This window comes from Polypterus senegalus, chromosome 5, assembly GCF_016835505.1.
Source record: "Polypterus senegalus isolate Bchr_013 chromosome 5, ASM1683550v1, whole genome shotgun sequence".
In the NCBI taxonomy this organism is placed as follows: Eukaryota; Metazoa; Chordata; class Cladistia; order Polypteriformes; family Polypteridae; genus Polypterus; species Polypterus senegalus.
The window spans coordinates 67,365,464-67,387,362 of NC_053158.1; the positions used below are offsets into that span (position 1 = coordinate 67,365,464).

General features: G+C 37.2%; 1 protein-coding gene across 1 annotated transcript in view; it reads left to right on the top strand.

Moving 5' to 3' along the window:
* mppe1 (metallophosphoesterase 1) overlaps positions 1 to 21,686 on the top strand; it is an 84,352-nt gene extending 62,666 nt beyond the window's left edge. The window contains exons 6-8 of the mRNA XM_039754092.1: positions 17,064 to 17,186; positions 18,641 to 18,781; positions 21,504 to 21,686. Of these exons, the coding sequence (XP_039610026.1) occupies positions 17,064 to 17,186; positions 18,641 to 18,781; positions 21,504 to 21,686 (447 nt within the window). The remainder of the gene's footprint in view (positions 1 to 17,063; positions 17,187 to 18,640; positions 18,782 to 21,503) is intronic.
* Positions 21,687 to 21,899: the final 213 nt, after the last annotated feature.

The window sequence follows — 21,899 nt, forward strand, 5'->3', positions numbered from 1 at the left end:
TTAGCCAAGTTTCCATCCAGTTTTTTGCGACGTTTTGTTATCGACAAATTGAATATGTGTAAAATAAATGTGCGAAATTTGCTGTCTCCAGCCTGTTTCCATCCAACTGGCTTTTTATCGATAAAATGGTGTGTGTGATGATGTCAAAAAAATGAACTGTTGCATAAATTTTGTTGTATCGCTAAAAAAAATCTGCCCTTGAGCCGTTTCCATACATAATTTTGTGTATGTCGCAAATTATCTACCTTTCATTTTCCACGTTACACCTCTCCACTAAACAAAGAAATGGAGAGATTATTCAGAGATTTTTTTGAAATTTACCAGCTTACTGGTATTTCAATTTCACAAATAATTGGAATTATACAGAATATCCGAAGACGACGGCAGAATGAAGCAGTTGCTTGTCTGATAGCCCTGGAGCTCGAAGAAAGTACCCCAGTGGGACGAAACCCATGGGTATGGGAGAGACAACGGAATAAGACCTTCTGGGAGGAGGTGCTGGAGAGACACTTCACAGAAAATCTCTGGCTGCAACATTTTCGAATGACACGGCCAACGTTTGAGATGTTGTGTGGATTCATCAGTCCTGATGTTGCGCCCATCACAGGTTGCCACCGACCACCGGTTCCAACCCAAAAAACGAAATTTGAAGTTCAAAGTTCTTTCGTTTACCTCACTAGCTCTAGTGGATATTTGTTTTTGGGTCTTCGATCAAGAGTTCAGGTCGACTACCGAGTGCACAAGCATGTCTTAGGGGTGGTGATGATGTCACAAGTGACTAGCAATGGGCTTTATTACTACAAACAGTACCAACCCATCGAGAAAAAACACAAACCTGGACAACATAAAATGTCTTCTTAATAGTTTAGATTTTGACCTGTAATAGAAAAGAATACAGTAAATGAAGAGTTGCATATCTTTAATGTAACTTAACATATTATTCTAGATAGAGATGGGACATAATAGAATTTCAAGGAAGTAAATATTTTCTGTGAGAACTTTTAAGCAAGCCTGAAAGTTAGGAATCAATGGATATCAATGCTTTTTATTTTCAAAACGACGGTTCATAGTGGTGGTGCGGGTAATTTTCCTCTTTAGTCATAACCCTCGGTCATTCAGATGATTACTTCAGATTGAAGGTAAATCTACAAACTGCAGATGATTGTTGTCTAGGGTGTTTCATATAGAATACATACATTTTTTTTTCTTACACAGACAATTGGATCCAAAACATTTTAGGGTGATCCATAGCTACTGTTTTGATTGGGTAGCTAAAAAATAAAAATTCTAAAATTTCTTCACAACATTTAACTTCTCAGTCAATGTTGCCATTGCTCAATTTGATCATATTATTAGGACGATCTTGAAGTTTTCCTGTAAAGAAATTTTCTTAGAAATTCCACCACACACACATGTATATTATCTGGTGTTCCATTGCTGAAAGACAGAGAGTATGCTGTTGCTGGATCTGTGGCAAAGGAATGGAGAATTCTAACTGCTAATATAGCATTTGGATGAATTCACTCTTCTAGAAGTCCTGCAGCAGTGAGATTCTTCTTTCTAAAATAAATGACATGACATTGAATAAAGTGACTCTAAAAATCACTTTTAATTTACTCTCTTCTCAATCAAGTGTGACGGTCAACTATTTCAATGGAGTTAAAATTATGAAATACTAAAAAATGAATCAGGATTAAAGAGAGGGACTAAACAGAAAACCTCTTTTAACCCGCTATCGGAACATCACGAGAACTTAGTCATCCTGTCTGGATCGGCCAAAGAACAGACGACTTCAGGCATTTACAGTGGTGCTTGAAAGTTTGTGAACCCTTTAGAATTTTCTATATTTCTGCATAAATATGACCTAAAACATCATCAGATTTTCACTCAAATCCTAAAAGTAGATAAAGAGAAACCAGTTAAACAAATGACACAAAAATATTGTACTTGGTCATTTATTTATTAAGGAAAATGATCGAATATTACATATTTGTGAGTGGCAAAAGTATGTGAACCTCTAGGATTAGCAGTTAGTTTGAAGGTGAAATTAGAGTCAGGTGTTTTCAATCAATGGGATGACAATCAGGTGTGAGTGGGCACCCTGTGTTATTTAAAGAACAGGGATCTATCAAAGTCTGCTCTTCACAACACATGTTTGTGGAAGTGTATCATGGCACGAACAAAGGAGATTTTTGAGGACCTCACAAAAAGAGTTGTTGATGCTCATCAGGCTGGAAAAGGTTACAAAACCATCTCTAAAGAGTTTGGACTCCACCAATCCACAGTCAGACAGATTGTGTACAAATGGAGGAAATTCAAGACCATTGTTACCCTCCCAGGAGTGGTCGACCAACAAAGATCACTTCAAGAGCAAGGCGTGTAATAGTCGGCGAGGTCACAAAGGACCCCAGGGTAACTTCTAAGCAACTGAAGGCCTCTCTCACATTGGCTAATGTTCATGTTCATGAGTCCACCATCAGGAGAACACTGAACAACAATGGTGTGCATGGCAGGGTTGCAAGGAGAAAGCCACTGCTCTCCAAAAAACATTGCTGCTCGTCTGCAGTTTGCTAAAGATCACGTGGACAAACCAGAAGGCTATTGGAAGAATGTTTTGTGGACGGATGAGACCAAGATAGAACTTTTTAGTTTAATTGAAAAGCGTTATGTTTGGAGAACAAACTGCATTCCAGCATAAGAACCTTACCCCATCTGTGAAACATGGTGGTGGTAGTATCCTGGTTTGGGCCTGTTTTGCTGCATCTGGGCCAGGATGGCTTGCCTTCATTGATGGAACAATGAATTCTGAATTATATCAGAGAATTCTAAAGGAAAATGTCAGGACATCTGTCCATGAACTGAATCTCAAGAGAAGGTGGGTCATGCAGCAAGACAACGACCCTAAGCACACAAGTCGTTCTACCAAAGAATGGTTAAAGAAGAATAAAGTTAATGTTTTGGAATGGCCAAGTCAAAGTCCTGACCTTAATCCAATCGAAATGTTGTGGAAGGACCTGAAGCGAGCAGTTAATGTGAGGAAACCCACCAACATCCCAGAGTTGAAGCTGTTCTGTACAGAGGAATGGGCTAAAATTCCTCCAAGCCGGTGTGCAGGAATGATCAAAAGTTACTGGAAACGTTTAGTTGCAATTATTGCTGCAAAGGGGGGTCACACCAAATACTGAAAGGAAAGGTTCACATACTTTTGCCACTCACAAATATGTAATATTCTATCATTTTCCTTAATAAATAAATGACCAAGTATAATATTTTTGTCTCATTTGTTTAACTGGTTTCTCTTTATCTACTTTTAGGACTTGAGTGAAAATCTGATGATGTTTTAGGTCACATTTATGCAGAAATATAGAAAATTCTAAAGGGTTCACAAACTTTCAAGCACCACTGTATGAACGATATTTTAAATAACTTTTTGGGAATCTGTGTTTTGGTCTACATTAACAATGGCTTCGATATTGAGAAACAGACATGTATTTTCCATGAAGTCTTGAAGAGATTGCACAATCATGGTTAACAAAGGTAGAAAAGTACAATACAATGTCCACAAAAAATTTGGCAGCACCTGGGCTATGAAGTAGATAGTCATGGTTTGAGAATGAATTAAGTAAATGTTAAAACTGCTCCAGACTGGCAGAGACAAGTTCTGATGTACACTGGGTATGACAACTATTGCCATATGTTCATGAAACACTGTTTTCACTAAAACTCTGAACAAGGAGTCCAACAGAAAGTTTGTTTTAGAAATTGAAGTACAAATGATCTTCATCCAGTTAGAACATCTGCTCCAATAATATGCCAGTCAGAATGCTTTCTTCAATTAGATTTAAAGTTTAACGCATTAAATGTAAGAGCAGGTGCTACACTTACATCAATGTGCCTCATTTCCTTAAACTTCATTCATTTGCGCTCAGCTTTTTTCTGGGGATGGTAGTAATGACGACATGCTGGGCTGGACTGATCAAGCCACCCAATCTGTGGCTACGCTTGCAAGTGTTTTCTTGGGAATTCTGGCCAGTCGAGATGTACCACTCATCCAGAACGTTCTAGTTTCTTACTACATATCCATTTCAATTGTTGCCTTTCAATATGGAGAACCTATAGCTCATCTCGCAGCTCCTCTGAGTTCCTCACACTATCACAGACACTTCACCTCTGAGACTTCTACCCATAACCTCATATGACCATAGGGGGATAAAACAAAAACAAAGGCTTTCTCTGAGAGCACAGTCTGGAACAATATCTGCAAGTCTGCTGTCACTGCACCTATTCATGGGACAATTTCATGATAATTTCAACTTATTTTCTTGAACAAGAGCCTGCTACACTTGAGCTCCTTACTTAGGACAGGCAGACACCCTGCTTCTATGAGGAAAAAAACACACTTTTCCTGTATAAACGCATCAACATAGACATGGAGTTGCTAATTATCATCTCATTCCCATCACACTCAGTACTGAAATGTTCCAGTATATCTCAAAGATCACAGCTTGATGAGGTGAAGTGAACAACGTTACCTACAAACAGCAGACGTGCAGTCGTTGGGTTCCCAAACTAGATAATCTTCAGGCCTTGAACTGTAACTGTCCAAGGAAATCTCAAACAGGAGGGGAGACAAGACCAGTCCAACACTGACAATGAATAAACTCCTCTCAGCATGTCTGTAAGTATAACATATTAATTTCCAAAAACAAAATTTTGATGTTGGCAGTTAAGAACCTCTTGGAATGAAGTTAGCTATAGAAAATGGTGGAATGCTGTTTCATAAATTGCTTAAATAAATCTTATTTAAGAAGAACCAAACTTTTAATCTGTCCATTAAAATGCTTTTCTTTAGTCCATAATTTTTGGTTATGTCTTACATAAGGAGATAAAAATGGTCAGTGAGATGCATTGTCACAAGAATATGGGTTAAAGGAGTCCAGTTATTGCATACATTTTTCTCTTATAGAAGTTCATTTAAAACCCATGTTTAGTGGAACAGATATTTATTGTTCAAAGGAGCGACCCAATCCCAAACACGTCCCAGGTAATTTATTGTTCTTACCTTACTCTCTTTGATCAAACGTTTACTGTGGTGACATGACTCTGATCTCCAGGTATCTGAGGTCGCAAAACACATTTTCATGTGCCAGGCTCCAGCTCATTCATGTCTCAATTTTGGAAAAAAAGGTTTAGAAAATGGATAGATTGTTTTTCTTCTGCTAACCATGGATAAAGACATAAGGGAGGGAGACATAAATGTTGTACAAAGAATTCTATTAATTGCTGCCCTGCTGAAAATGTTAACTGCCACTGATGGTCCCTGGATTAATTTGCCCATGGATATTATTACTAATGGATAACATTTCATTCTTAAACCCTCCTAATTCTATGTAGGGTTGCAGGGAGACAGAGCCTATCAAGTGTATATTATACCACCACCTCTACATTGGCAGCATTGAGTGAGTTACTAAATATTTTGGTTACTATTTGGGCACTAATAGGAACTGAACACTGTGGACTAATAGAATGAATAAGTACAGATTTTTAAAAGTATTACATGCGTGATGTTAATTACTATCAATGAAATTGGTATAAAGTTCTACCATTTGGTGAAATTGTCAGAAATATACAGTGGGATGCAAAAGTTTGGGCAACCTTGTTAATAGTCATTATTTTCCTGTATTAATCGTTGGTTGTTACGATAAAAAATGTCAGTTAAATATATCATATAGGAGACACACACAGTGATATTTGAGAAGTGAAGTGAAGTTTATTGGATTTACAGAAAGTGTGCAATAATTGTTCAAACAAAATCAGGCAGGTGCATAAATTTGGGCACCACAAAAAGAAATGAAATCAATATTTAGTAGATCCGCCTTTTGCAGAAATTACAGCCTCTAAACGCTTCCTGTAGGTTCCAATGAGAGTCTGGATTGTGGTTAAAGGTATTTTGGACCATTCCTCTTTACAAAACATCTCTAGTTCATTCAGGTTTGATGGCTTCCGAGCATGGACAGCTCTCTTTAACTCACACCACAGATTTTCAATTATATTCAGGTCTGGGGACTGAGATGGCCATTCTAGAACGTTGTACTTGTTCCTCTGCATGAATGCCTTAGTGGATTTTGAGCAGTGTTTCGGGTCGTTGTCTTGTTGAAAGATCCAGCCCGGCGCAGCTTCAGCTTTGTCACTGATTCCTGGACATTGGTCTCCAGAATCTGCTGATACTGAGTGGAATCCATGCGTCCCTCAACTTTGACAAGATTCCCAGTCCCTGCACTGGCCACACAGCCCCACAGCATGATGGAACCACCACCATATTTTACTGTAGGTAGCAGGTGTTTTTCTTGGAATGCTGTGTTCTTTTTCCTCCATGCATAACGCCCCTTGTTATGCCCAAATAACTCAATTTTAGTTTCATCAGTCCACAGCACCTTATTCCAAAATGAAGCTGGCTTATCCAAATGTGCTTGAGCAGACCTCAAGCGGCTCTGTTTGTGCTTCCTCTGCATCACTCTCTCATATAGCATCTCCTTGTGTAAAGTGCGCCGAATGGTTGAACGATGCACAGTGACTCCATCTGCTGCAAGATGATGTTGTAGGTCTTTGGTGCTGGTCTGTGGGTTGACTCTGACTGTTCTCACCATTCGTCGCTTCTGTCGATCCGAAATCTTTCTTGGTCTGCCACTTCGAGCCTTAACTTGAACTGAGCCTGTGGTCTTCCATTTCCTCAATATGTTCCTAACTGTGGAAACAGACAGCTTAAATCTCTGGGACAGCTTTCTGTATCCTTCCCCTAAACCATGATGGTGAACAATCTTTGTCTTCAGGTCATTTGAGAGTTGTTTTGTGACCCCATGTTGCTACTCTTCAGAGAAAATTAAAGGAGGAGGAAACTTACAATTGACCCCTTAAATACTCTTTCTCATTATAGGATTCACCTGTGTATGTAGGTCAGGGGTCACTGAGCTTACCAAGCCAATTTGAGTTCCAATAATTAGTTCTAAAAGTTTTGGAATCAATAAAATGACAACGGTGCCCAAATTTATGCACCTGTGTGTGTCTCCTATATGATATATTTAACTGACATTTTTTATCGTAACAACCAACGATTTATACAGGAAAATAATGACTATTAACAAGGTTGCCCAAACGTTTGCATCTTACTGTATCAATAGTCATGGATTACTCATTTTTCAAATGTGATTTTGGATACAAGCTTTCTTTACTGATTGTTATTCTGGATTTTACTCCTGATCTTTGGTGGTCACGTTCACTGAATGCAGTACAATACACCTGAAGAGATCTGAGGCATGAGATCTCAGGACAGCACAGTAGTTTGTTGAGCGAAAGGATCTTTTTGCTAGTAATTTTTCAATAATAAGTCATCTTGAATAAACTGAACATCTCAAGTGCCTCAATTGAAAAAGCCTCACTCCCATAAACATTGCTGCTTTTAAATGGTTCTCCCAAATCTGCACTTGGGACAAATTCTTGACTTTTACTGTAGATGGTTGTACATGCGGCATCTGGTTCACCAGAAGGATTACGTGGTGTGAAAAACCTAAAACACAAAATGGTATTTTATGGATATCCAAAAATGGCCCTGTGTAAAAAATGTACATATGTCAGCTCTTTTGCTCTGATGCACTAAAAAATGATGGCTACATTCAGACTGCACCTTAGTTGTGGGGCTTCTGTCAGCTTATGAACATAATTACTGTCGATCAATTTTATGCTACTTGGGATTTTGCTCGAAGCTTGTATTCTTTCATAATTAATGTTACTGATTATTTATGTGTATGTTGTGTTCTGGTCACAGAATTATATGTCAGGTACTTCCAAATTTGCTTTTGGTGTGATGTCACCACAGACACCATATGGAATTTTTTAACAAGAATTACTTTTTCACACAGCATGTTTTTTTCACACCACTGTATGTGTATGTTGTGTTCTGGTCACAGAATTATCATCTTTATAGAACGTCAGAAATAACAAACTGAATCAAACTGTTTTGATCTAAAAATGTTTAGAAATGCATCTCAACTTCTATCTTGACCTGTAGTTTATTTACTTGTATTTGTTGCTAAAGAGGTTTACCAACCCTGGACTAACTATTAACATTTTCATTTATCGCTTTCAGTCTCAAACCATTGAACTAATTCATTCTTTAAAGAAAAGGCTAATTTTCTTAATGGATAAACAATGTTAATTCATACAAATCTAAACTTACAATTCTCCGTTGGCCTAATCCACATCATTTTGTGATGTTCATAAAGGGAATTGTAATAAACAATTCAGTCAAACTAAAAATATTAGATCCATGCTAGAAGATGAGGAAGCCAAAGCATTAGGTGCTGGCACTTGAAACGTAAAATCATCACTGGAATCATGAAGATGATAGCATCTCCCCCAGGCTTCATCACTTGCTAGTGCCTCTTGAATAACCGCTTTTCTTAACAAGAGGAACACAGGATCCACATTCAGACAAAGAAGCCAAGTGGAAATTTATTTAAATGGGCACACCTTCTAAAACTACAGGGTGGTCCAGATCTAATTGTGCAGATCCTGATCGTCTGGATGACTTTGATTTTTGCAGGGACGATTCCAGTTCGGTGCAAAGACGATTGTTTATGCCGTCAGTTAGCACACATTTCGATGGTCTGGGATTTTTTGGCTGCTTTTCTATGTAATAAACTTAAGTTATAGCATAATGAAAATTGTATAATTAGATCTGGACCACCCTATACAAGGACCTTTGAGCCACTAAGTAAGCATACTAAAGGAATGTTATCTATTACAATTTCCATTGCATTATTTAAGGAGTAATCATTGTAATATTAATTCAGACATTTCAGACCAGGCCTGAAAAAATAAAAGTTTTGTCATTAAATTTTACTCTTAAAGCACGTCCTTATGAACAATGCTTCACATTCTGTCTCTGACACACTAACTCTACAGACTTTTGTCCAACAAATCATTTAGCAGAAGTGTGTTAAGAAACACTACCTGAGCTCCATTATACTAACAGCAATACGCCTGTGTAATGTCTCACAGCGACTGCTCTTTTTAGATATAGCCAAGTCAGAAGTTTTGTCTTTTCCTTTTAGTACTCCTGGGGCCTCATGCATAACGCCAATGCGTAGAATTCACACTCTAACATGGCGTGCAGACAAAAGTGGAAATGTGCTTGTGCACAAAAAAATCCAGAAGCATAAATCTGTGCGTTCGCCAACTTCCACATTCTTCCGCTCCATAAATCCTGGTCAGCGTGAAAATTAACGCACATGCACGTGCCTGCTGCCCCACCCCAACTCCTCCCAGAACTACTCCTCAATATAAATAGCCCTTAAGATCAACGTTCTGTAAAAAGACAATAGCAAAAGCATGAGGGGAAATAGAAGAATTTCAGCGAATACCAAGTGGAGGCAAAGAAAAACTTACTATTTGTTGGTTTAAACAGTGGTATAAACAACAAAAGGAAGTTGATCGGGTGACATAACGTGTCGGAGAAACTCGAAAGCTCAAGTTCACAAAGTTGCACAGTGCCCGAAATAAAAAAAAAAAAGTTGTCAGATATCAAAGTTGCCGTGAAAAGGCAAGTTGTAGCCCACTGTCTGAGTTTCATATGAAAGTTTATTAGGGTACAGAAAAAAAAAAAAAAAGGCACACAGTGGGGGAAAAAGCACGAAATGTCAACTTTAATCTCTAAATTTCCACTTTAATCATGTAGTTTATTTTGTCATTAAAGTATAACATCATAAACTTCATCTTAAAATCGTTTAATTTACTAGTTTCTCAAATCCCATCGTAATTCAAGTAGCACGTTAAATGCTTTGTTTTGTATTTGATTTTCTATGTGCTCTGTGTGTGTGAATCACTACATGCTTCTTAAACCGGCTTTTTCTACCTCGGGCAGGACACAGAATGTATTACATTCGTGATATTACAACTCTCTGAATAACTAAAATACTGAGATGTATACTTGATATAATTTTTATAAATGATAGGAGTTAAAACTTGTTATTAAACATGGGAACACAATGGCGCAGTGTTTGTTCATGTCTCACGCAAGATGCTTGCTTTGCTGTGCGCAACCTTTGATGAAATAATTTATTGCAGCAGTACTGTCTCTTTCAAACATACTAACCCCAAATTCCTGTCCTTACTTTTCTTTCTCCAAATACCCACTCGCCACACAATCAGCTCTGTAACAGATGACTCTGTAAGTCATCTGTAAGCTTAGAATGCTGATTCTTCAAAATTTTTAAGGAACATTCAAATATCTTCATAGTACGTGTTTAATTATTCTATCCATCTATCCTTCCAGTGTCGCGTCAGCTCGTTAGCATTGCAGCACCGTGTCCTCACTTGTTTAATTATTAACAATATAGATCATTTACAATGAAGTTTGAAGTTTTATCTGTATAATAATATAATAAACATATTTAGCTGCATTTCATCTTAAAAATGATATTGTCATCATATGTAAATATACACTTTATAAAGTGGCTCAGATTGTGAAATATTATAACTGTATCACAAGTTTACAGTGAGGTAATTGTACTTATAAGTACAAACAGTTCTACAAGGAGCACTTAATGGACTGATTGAGTGTGTTTAGAGTTCATGGGATGAAACTGTTTCTGAACCGTGAGGTCCATACAAGAAAGGCTCTGAAGCATTTGCTGTATGAGAGCAGTTCAATAGACAGCATGGCTGAGGCAGCGTGTGCTTGATGCTGTATATCGATAATTCTCTATATGTTCAGCTGCTGTAGATCTGTGATTCACACTCAGATACAGTGATATAAATACTCCGAGTGGTGCAGTGAGAGTAATACGGACTGTGGCAACCCCTAACGGGAGCAGCTGAAAGAAAAAGAAGAAGGTGCAGTGAGAGTAATAACGCTAAAGCAGCTATATTTGGAATAGTTTGACCATTCTATGGATCATTATATTGTTACAGGTTAATTACAATCAGATGCCTTAAACTAATAAACAATATGCGGTTAATTTCAGTGTATTTATAAAGCCGCGTCTGGGATGTGGATCTACAAAAGAAAGGGTAATTACACAGGAACAGTAGCATTGCTTTGACGCTGGGTGCTGCCAGTCTGCAAAACCAAGTGGAGAACTTGTGCACGACAGGGTATGAGCTACCGTGGAAATGTGCGTGGCTTTACACCAAGTTTAGGTTCTATTCATCGTGATTTGAATATGGAAACGTTCTTACGCAACATTTTTGTACGTACGCACCGTTTATACATGAGGTTATTGCTGTTTGTTATAATATTATATCTACATATTTATTTACATATTTGTTTAATGAGAATCCGTAGAAAGCTACTGGGACAAAAAAAGTGCTATCTATGCGTTTTTAGTAAAAATATAGATTGGAACAAGAACAATTGGGAAGTATCATTTGTGATCCAGCAGCTTCTAAAACAAAAGTTAAAGACACATTTGCAGGGCTTTGTTAATGCCATGCAGGACAATTCAAGCTCTAAACGTACTGCATATGTAGCATGATAAGGAACAAATCCAAACTGTTAGCAATGCAGTCTTTTTGTATGAAGAGTGTAAAAGAAACTATTTAAATATTTTATTTTCTTTGCCAACTCCAACGTAGCCACAGGGGATGCACAAAAAAGTGTTTCTTTGTGCCGATCCCAAGCCCAGATAAATTAGGAGGGTTACGTCAGAAAGGGCATGCAGTGTAAAATTTTGCCAAATCAATATTTGGACAACAATACAAATTTCCACACCGGATCGGTTGAGCCCCGGGTTAACAACGACCGCCACCAGTACTGTTAGCCAAGTGGGAGCTGGTGGAAATTGGGGTACTTTCGGCTGAAGAAGGAGGAGAAGAAGAGGGGGGAGATATGTCTGGAGGAGAGGAGGAAGGTGAAGAAAGTGGAACTGAGGGTAGGAACTTTGAATGTTGGCAGTATGACTGGTAAGGGGAGACAGTTAGCAGATATGATGGAGGGAAGGAAGGTTGATATATTGTGCTTGCAGGAGACTAAATGGAAGGGGAGTAAGGCCAGGTGGATCAGATGTGGACTCAAATTGTTCTATCATGGTGTGGATAGGAGGAGAAATAGGGTAGGGGTTATTCTGAAGGAACAGTATGTCAAGAGTGTTCTGGAGGTGAAAAGAGTGTCAGACAGAGTAATGATTATGAAGCTGGAAACTGAAGGTGTGATGATGAATTTTGTTAGTGCATATGCACCGCAAGTTGGGTGTGCAATGGGTGAGAAAGAAGATGTTTGGAGTGAGTTGGATGAAGTGATGAACAGTGTACCTAAGGGACAGAAAGTGGTGATTGGAGCGGATTTCAATGGGCATGTTGGTGAAGGGAACAGTGGGAATGAGGAGGTGATGGGTTGGTATGGTGTCAAGGAGAGGAATGAAGAAGGTCAGAGGACAGTGGATTTTGCCAAAAGGATAGACATGGCTGTGGTGAATATGTATTTTAAGAAGAGGGAGGTACATAAGGTGACGTACAAGAGTGGAGGAAGATGCACACAGGTAGATTACATCCTATGCAGAAGAGTTGATCAGAAGGAGATTGAAGACTGCAGCGACAGTGAATCAGGAAGTGCAACGGATTAGCAAGGAGGAAGTAAGGACATCTATGAAGAGTAAGAAAAATGGAAAAGCCGTTGGTCCAGATGACATACCTGTGGAAGCATGGAGGTGTTTAGGAGAGATGGCAGTGGAGTTTTTAACAAGAGTGTTTATTGGAATCTTGGAAAGTGAGAGGATGCCTGAGGAGTGGAGAAGAAGTGTACTGGTGCCGATATTTAAGAATAAGGGGGATGTGCAGGGGTCTTTGTGGACCTGGAGAAAGCATATGACAGGGGGCCTTGAGAGGAGTTGTGGTATTGTATGAGGAAGTCGGGAGTAGGAGAGAAGTACAGTATGTAAGAGTTGTACAGGATATGTATGAAGGGGGTGTAACCGTGGTGAGGTCTGCGGTACGAGTAACAGAGGTGGGATTACATCAGGGATCAGCTGTGAGCCCTTTCTTATTTGCAGTGGTGATGGACAGGTTGACAGAAGAGATTAGGCAGGAGTCCCCATGGACTATGATGTTTGCTGATGACATTGTGATCTCTAGTGATAGTAAGGAGCAGGTTGAGGAGACCCTGGAGAAGTGGAGATATGATCTAGAGAGGAGAGGAATGAAGGTCATTAGGAACAAGACAGAATACATGTGTGTAAATGATAGGGAGGTCAATGGAATGGTGAGGATGCTGGGAGTAGAATTGGCGAAGGTGGATGAGTTTAAATACTTGGGATCAACAGTACAGAGTAATGGGGAGTGTGGAAGAGAGGTGAAAAAGAGAGTGCAGGCAGGGTGGAATAGGTGGAGAAGAGTGTCAGGAGTGATTTGTGACAGACAGCAAGAGTGAAAGGGAAGGTCTACAGGACGGTAGTGAGACCAGCTATGTTATATGGGTTGGAGACGGTGACACTGAGCAGAAAGCAGGAGACAAAGCTGGAGGTGGCAGAGTTAAAGATGCTTAGATTTGCATTGGGTGTGACGAGAATGGATAGGATTAGAAATGACTACATTAGAGGGTCAGCTCAAGTTGGACGGTTGGGAGACAAAGTCAGAGAGGCGAGATTACATTGGTTTGGACATGTGCAGAGGAGAGATGCTGGGTATATTGGGAGAAGGATGCTAAGGATAGAGCTGCCAGGCAAGAGAAAAAGAGGAAGGTCTAAGAGAAGGTTTGTGGACGTGGTGAGAGAGGACATGCAGGTGATTGGGTGTAACAGAACAAGATGCAGAGGACAGAAAGATATGAAACAAGATGATCCGCTGTGGCGACCCCTAACGGAAGCAGCTGAAAGAAGAAGATTTTATTTGCCAGCTCCACTGCCTGGGAAGGCAGCTGCTAAGAGAAGTGCTGTAAAGCCCCCTATAGGCTTTTACATGGCCATTTGTAAAAGATGGGTGGTAATGCAGAACTGGCAAAAATAAGTGCAGTCAAACAAACTGGCAACGTTCTAAGCAGAGCATCTCTTTAGTTTGACATTACACCAGTAAACTAGGCGATTCGGCCAATAACCACTGGGACACTCCGATGAACGGTTATTAGGGCGTTTGTTTAACTGTGTATTGTAATTACTTCTGTTCATGCATTCTGTTTTCTTAACTTTCAATGGGTTTATCTGTGTCATGTCAATGCCCAGACCTAACATAACAGAAGCCATATTGCAAACATATTGCCCTACCCCCGGCCATTAAAGTTGATGAGGTTTACTATAGAAGATTTTATTATTTTTTGTGTACACGTTCCTTCTTTTTTGCCATTGCAGGCTGGTGTAGCTGGAGTGGGCAATGGTTGTTCTGTGGACTGAGCTGCTGCCGCCTCATAGCTCCTTAATCTTTGTCCAATGACTGTTCCCTTATCCCACACATCCTAAAGACACACAGGTTAGACTGACAGCTGAGCCTAACTGTACCGGGTGTACCCTGTGGTGGACTGAAGCCCAACCTTGGGTGAAGTTCTGCTTTGAAAAGGACATGGCTTGGTAAGGCTTTGACCCTCTATGACTCTTAAATTGAACCAAGCAGATTCATGAAATGGATTGAATCACCACCTAAGACATGCATTACTAATTAAATATAATGTTCTTTCTCAATCCTGCATCCAAAAATATTTTATATCATATACCATACAAAATCATCTAACTCACCGTTTACCCAGTTGTACAAAAATACATGTAAACAATTCTAATATATCAATTTACTTATAAAGCACCATGGGATTTTACTCACTAGAGAAATGCAGTATATAAAATTAAGTGAATTTATAAATATTATATGTAAAAAATGTAAAACAGTATTTAATTATATAAATAAATCACATCTGAGAAAATTATTTAATTCATCATAGCATTGTAACAGTGTATGTAGTAATGAAAGGTAAAAAGTACAGAAAAGAAACACAGGTAAGCCTTCCCCTTGCTAGTGCCACTTGTAATTTGGGCTGTCCTTTCATGATCACTGATGCGATTGACTTCACCGTGTTAATGGAAAATACAAATTGTATTTTTCAATGCAATTCACACCAAAGCATCCCAGACTGCTTAGTTTAGTCCCTTTGTACAATTTTGAAGATGTTCTTGCAATGCAGAGTTTCCAAAGCACCTGAATAAAGTGATGCTTGGATTTAAGATTTGGTTGGATTTGGTCTCCAGGCTACAAAAAGGACATAGCAGCACTAGAAAAGGTCCAGAGAAGAGCGACTAGGCTGATTCCAGGTCTACAGGGTTTGAATTATGAGGAAAGATTAAAAGAGCTGAGCCTTTACAGTTTAAGCAAAAGAAGATTAAGAGGTGACATGATTAAAGTGTTTAAAATTATGAAGGGAGTTAGTACAGTGGATCGAAACTTGTATTTTAAAATGAGTTCATCAAGAACACGGGGACGCAGTTGGAAACTTGTTAAGGGTAAATTTCGCACAAACATTAGGAAGTTTTTCTTTACACAAAGAACAACAGACACTTGGAATAAGCTACCAAGTAGCGTGGTAGACAGTAAGACATTAGGGACTTTCAAAACTCGACTTGATGTTTTCTTGGAGGAAATAAGTGGATAGGACTGGAGAGCTTTGTTAGGCTGAATGGCCTGTTCTATTAAGAAGATTCAATGGTTTCACTGGGCAAGACTGGCTTAATGTTTCTATAACTGTTTAAAAATGTACATTTCCTAAATTTTGAAAGGACTAAACTTAATGTGGTTAATTAGTGAAATTAAGCTTAATTTTATCACACTCTTCAAAGAAAGTATCTATCATTCCCACATATGACATTAACACTAACACGCACTGCTGAATAATTATGTATTTTTCATGACCAGTCGACATGCTCTTATGGAAAATACTAATCTGTTCAGTATGAGTCGCATCCAAAACAAGGACACAAAGGAGATGATATGAATGGCAGAAAGAAGTTGGAGTTAAAGATTAGGATGTGGATGCAACCCTGAAAGGTAGAAGAAATGCAGCTGCTGATGATCTTTCTGAATTTGCTTTGCGGTCACTGACTCTTTTCTGTGGTAAGTCTATTAATGTTCGCCCGATATGGCACATTTCAAAAGCTTTTCCATACTTCCAGTTCTTTTTTGTTTACATTACCCATTATTGTCAAAGGATGACAAAGAAAGATTTCCTTTAATATTTAGTTGTTTTGTGCCATCAGTAAAGCTTCATGAATGTAGACCCATGCATTAGAAATCACTTATTTTAAAAACTAGCTGATTCAATTAATCAAAGTAGATCTCATAGGTAACGTTTGCAGTGCACCATGCAATGTGTATGTGTCTATCATATGCCATTTTATATGGGATTCTTAAGAGCAGCATTAATGTTTGAGATGCAACATCTTTTAGAATGACAAAGACATAGCAAATGGACGGATACACAGACTGGCACGCAGAGACTTATCCTTTTATTAAGGTGCATTTCAAATAAATTACTTAAGAACTCCAAAGTCTTTTGAGCTTTTCAAGCCTCATGACTGCATTATATAAATCATTTAAAATGTTTATGTAAGTTTGTCTAAGAGGCAAAAAATTAAAAATTTCTTTTCCGCTTCTAGAAAAATGTAATGAAGAAACAGTGCCGTGATATAGAACATCTCCCAGCATCACGCCCCATCCTCTTTCAGGTGAGTTTTACTAAAATCATTTTTAAGCTGCAGTTAAAACTTGCACTACATAATGTACGATTGTTTTAAAAGCAAATCCTTCTTTATGAAAAAAGGTAAATAATGTGATTATTTTATATCTTTTTTTTAGACTTCCATAAAAAGGACTCTTGAATCGTGGACATATTCCATTTTTCTGAAGGGAACTTTATTTTATTCAGCATTAGGTTACCTTTGTACCTATCACCTAAGCAAAATTTTTAATCTTAAGAAACTGCAGGAATTGTAAGAAAATCGCTGAAATTAATATCTTAAAAGAAAATCAAGTCTAGTAAAGAGCAACAGTAAAAAAGAGTAAAAAGCAGTATGGACAAAAGTACTCATTTTGTTTTTCAGCATTACCCTCTTTACAGAATTAGTGATGCTGAATGTACTGGGGAAGATGCAGCTACCCTTGAAGAAAGGAACCTAGTTTTCAAACAGCAGTATGATTCTCTTTCCCTGGTAGCATCTCACAAGGTAAAACACTTGCTGGTGGTACTTTATTATAACAGTGACAATATCTATAAAAGTATAAGAATCACTTGGGGTGTGGGGGTTCAATCTAAATTAGTTGAGAGTGATTTTAACTCATCAAAATTGCAGCACTGATGTATTTCAGATCGCTTTTAAGGTTACAGAATATGAAACCCTGCACTGATTATTAAAAGGTTCAATAATACCAAGAGCTGTATTATTCTTGCCACGATTAAACAACTTATTTGAGATTTACCGGTTAATATTCAGTAACTCCTCTGTTTCACCCAAGTATACCTAATCTGAATCCTTCTAAAAGCTGTATGGGCTATTAATGTTGCTTTATATAGACTGATTTGTGAAACCGATGAATATTATTAATATTTAAAATACATTTCTTATCAAATTAACATTTGCTTAAGAACAGATGTCAATGATCTCCAAAAAGCTGACAGACAACTGATACATTTTCCAGACCAATAATAACTTCCAGTAAGAGTTATGTTTCATTTGCTAAAACAATCTCTCTCGCTTTTTTAAGAATTTCTTTGTGCCTTATAGTCTAGTAATAAGTAAAGGGCACTGCAGTTTAATCATACTGAAATATATTTAAAATAATACAAAAAACAACAGTGGAGCTGTAAATTGTTCTGCAGTGAACTTTCATCCAATCCATGGTGGTCTGCTTTCCAAAATATATTTTGTTCACCAATTATAGTTATAATGGAATACTATAAGTCATTAAGGATGATGAATTATAATCTAGTTTGTTGGGGCAGAATTATAGTTCTAAATTACAATCCTACCGCACTTAAGCATAATACAATCTAATACGTTTATGTAAACTGTGTGTGTGTTTACTTGTGTATACAAAAAGAATCCTAGTCTATAAGTGAAGCAGAACAAAAAGGCTACCTGCAGCTCTCATCCCCTTCAAAGATACATTGCACCGCTTCAGCAGTTCTGAACAAAGTGACCATTTTTGCTTATTTTGTTTTCATTAAGATAAATCTCTAAACAGCAGCAGTTTGGACAAAGCGGTGCCACTAAGTGGTCACCTTAACCTATATGTTGTATATGGTGACAATCACATGGAGTGTGAAAGGGCTCTGTAACAGTTCAGACATTGGTAAGGGTCTGAGCTTTACTTAACATTTAAACAACTCTCTTATTAATTAAAAAAAAAAATCACCATAACAATACATATTAATGCAAAATGCACCTTTGTTGAAAATGTATTTATTTAAGAATAATTTACATTCACCTCACCTCTTCTCTGAAACTAGTATACAATTCTTGCAATGCAAAGCTTTTTTCCTTCCAAATTTGTTTCTATTCCGAGGTTGTACAGTGTACAATATTATATAAAATGTGAAATTAATGTAGACATGGAAAACTTGTACCCTAACTAACCTGATGAGTACTGTATTTCACATCATTTCCATTTCTCTGTGTAGCTGCTCTGGTGGTTTCAGCCTCGGCTGATCTTGAGCGGTCATACACACAGTGCTTGTGAGAAGCTCCACAGTGGGAAGTTTCTTGAGATCAGTGTCCCATCATTCAGCTGGAGGAACCGCAACAATCCCAGCTTCATTTTGGTAAGATGAAAGCTACCTTTAGTTGGGGTTAACCCATGAATGCACGTCCAAATATGGAGCCTTTTCCAAAATTGTAGGAAACTAACCTTCCAGATAACTTCTACATACAGTATGGTACTACCTGAATCAGTCAAGACTGAATACATGAGAGCAGGCTAATTCAGACTCTAGCCATACAGAATATGCAGATAATGGTAAGACAATAAAAAAATATATATGAAACAAGTGGCCATATAAATCCTACAAGAAAGAAGTAACCCTATGCCCTTAGTAATGACCAGTAATACATTTCTAAAGTTATTTTTTGGATTATATTTGCAAAATGCTTAAATAATATTTTCCATGTTTAATGAAAAAGATATATAATAAACTAATATTTCTAGACTTCTGTGATTTGTCTTACATGACTTTGCATATAAATAAACAATAAATAAAGCATTTTAAGTAGACTATGTATCAAACTTATTTCTCCTCTTATTGTGTTGGTTAAACATTCATTCTTTAGACTCCAGTGGCATAAACCAGTACACTTTCATACTTTGGTCTGTCTCAGGTTGCCAATAGCTGAGAAAATGGCAAAGTGCTCAACAGAAGGTGCCTGATTAACTTCTTATTGTGGTTAACAGTGTGATATTTTTGTTAAATAAAAGATTGCAATTAATTGCACACACAAAACATTCTAACCACATCTGTGCAGACAGATCCAAGAAACAATCACTTCAATTCAATCTCATTGGTATAACAGAGTTTTACCAAAATACAGTAGTAATAAGTTGATTTCTGAATCTGTGTCTATTGACCAGTTATGAGCATCTTATGTGCTTAGTTTTGGTATAGGCAAATACACATGTCAAAGCATTTGTACTGTACCTGGAAGAAAATAAAATACATAATCTGGTTATAGGAGAATTGTTCAATAAGTTAAGCCACAAATATAAACACAGGCTGCATCACACTGCCCTACAAAAACAAGCAACAGTGATGACTTTGGAGCTTCAGTTACTCTATCGCACAACACAGCATGAACATCCATCGGAAGAGCAACTTGCTATCGTTCATTTATTATATGTGAGAGTTTGTGTATAAGTGGTAGAGAAATGTATGAAGGAGCTCACTGTGGGCAAGGAAAAGTGAATTGAAATAATGGATTAACAAGTAATTGGAAATGTAACATAATAGTTTAACTTTGGTGTTAAAAACAACAAAAATGTTTTTTGTTTTTTTTTTTTTACAAAGAAACAGTGAAATCTGCAGTGTGGTGGAAAATTTTTCATATCTTCTGGGCAAACTTAATATTGAAAATTAAACCCAAATTTATATTTCTGTATTTTCCAAATATTTGGCGATTGTGGCTTTACTTACTGAACAATCTTTGCATATAGCTAATCGTTCCATTTAAAATTAGCAGAGAAAAACAGGCCAACAAGTACAGCAGAAGCAATTCATGTGAGCAACATCAATATAGGGTTAACAGATTAAATAACTAATTATTTTGAAAAGAATAAAACTGCTAATGCTAGGGTAGGTGATGGAGGGTGTACACATAAGCAAACCACGCATAAATTCTCCTCATATGCTACAGACTAATACTTTAATAATATATGCTATTATGTATACTAAAATTTAAAGTTATGTTTATATTTTTAAGGTGTGCTTGCCTTAACAGCATCACATTAAACGTTTAGGCTTAACAGTGTTCAAAATGCAAAAGCAGCATCTCTAGAAGTGTGTCAGATATATAAATAGGTAAAACTGAATTCATACTAAAGTGCAAAATATTTTGCTCTTAATCTGATTTTAAATATTTTATTTTCATATTCTACAATAGCGATGGCAACTGCCTTTTAATATTGCACATTCTATGTTCATTAAAACTAACTGCAAGTTAGTCACAATTAGTATGACTATCTAAAGCCAATCACATTTTTGTTGTGTAATTGTGGCCAACTACAATCTTTAAGTATTTTATTAAGTAAAACAACTATTTTAAAGAAAGGGCTCATTCTGTAAAAAGAGAAATGCATAATCCAATTAAATGAAAAGATAAATATCTTATTGTGGATTTCTCAGACTTTAGTTTTATGTTTTGGGTATAGTATCTCTCATTTCAACTTGGTTACATTGCTTTTGTGCATTTTACAAATTAAGGATATACATTTACAAATTGAGCTTATACAGTAAGTGGATGTGCGTTTTATAAGAATAAATTGAACTGCTTTGTTTTAAATTCTTTTACTTTTATAATTGTAAGACATGTCAGGCACTATACGTCTCTTGTAATACAACTTATCAGTAATGTGATCCAGAAGTGCATGCCATAAATTACACAAATGAATGTAAGGACGAATTAATATAACAAAAAAGACATTTTTTTTGAATGGCCTTCTTCTAGAAAACCTATGCAAAAGATGGCAGAAATGCATGTACAAAAATGGAGCTTGCTAGGTAAAGTGAAAAGAAACTACACAGAAAAGGAAGGCAAACTGTATTAAAGAAATTTGGGGACTGATTATGATAAAACCTAACTATGCTTGACAATACTGTTCAGAAAGAGAATATTTTCAGCACTGGGCAGTCTTTCTACATATTAAATGTTATGATTAAGATTACTACAGTTTTGTTTTCACTTCCAGATTTGTTTATTTAAATAAGTACTGCATCAAAATAACTAATAACTACCATACAACTGTTAATTTATTAAATTTCTTTCTTTTCTCCACAGGGCAGTATATCCTCATACAATTTTACTCTCTCCAAGTGTTTCCTGCCCCGTGAGAGCACTGTTATATCCATTTACTGCAGTGCTGGTGCTCTGTTGATCATCATAACATTAACTTATTGTCAACTACTGAAAAAGAATCTTCACTATGCACAGTGTCTGATTAGCAAGCATAAAATCCTGTGACTCTTTCTCCAATCACACCTTTCAATGATTTGCCAAAACAGATTAATCTTGTGACAAATAACAATATTTTTTTTCATTGGTAACTTACTGTCTTCTTCAATGTATTACTACACTGTCCCTGTGATTTAAAAAGGTGACATGAGCACAAGAAGATCAAAATTAAAAAAACAAAAAAAGCCTTGCTAGAAATTGAAATGGTAACTATGAAATGAA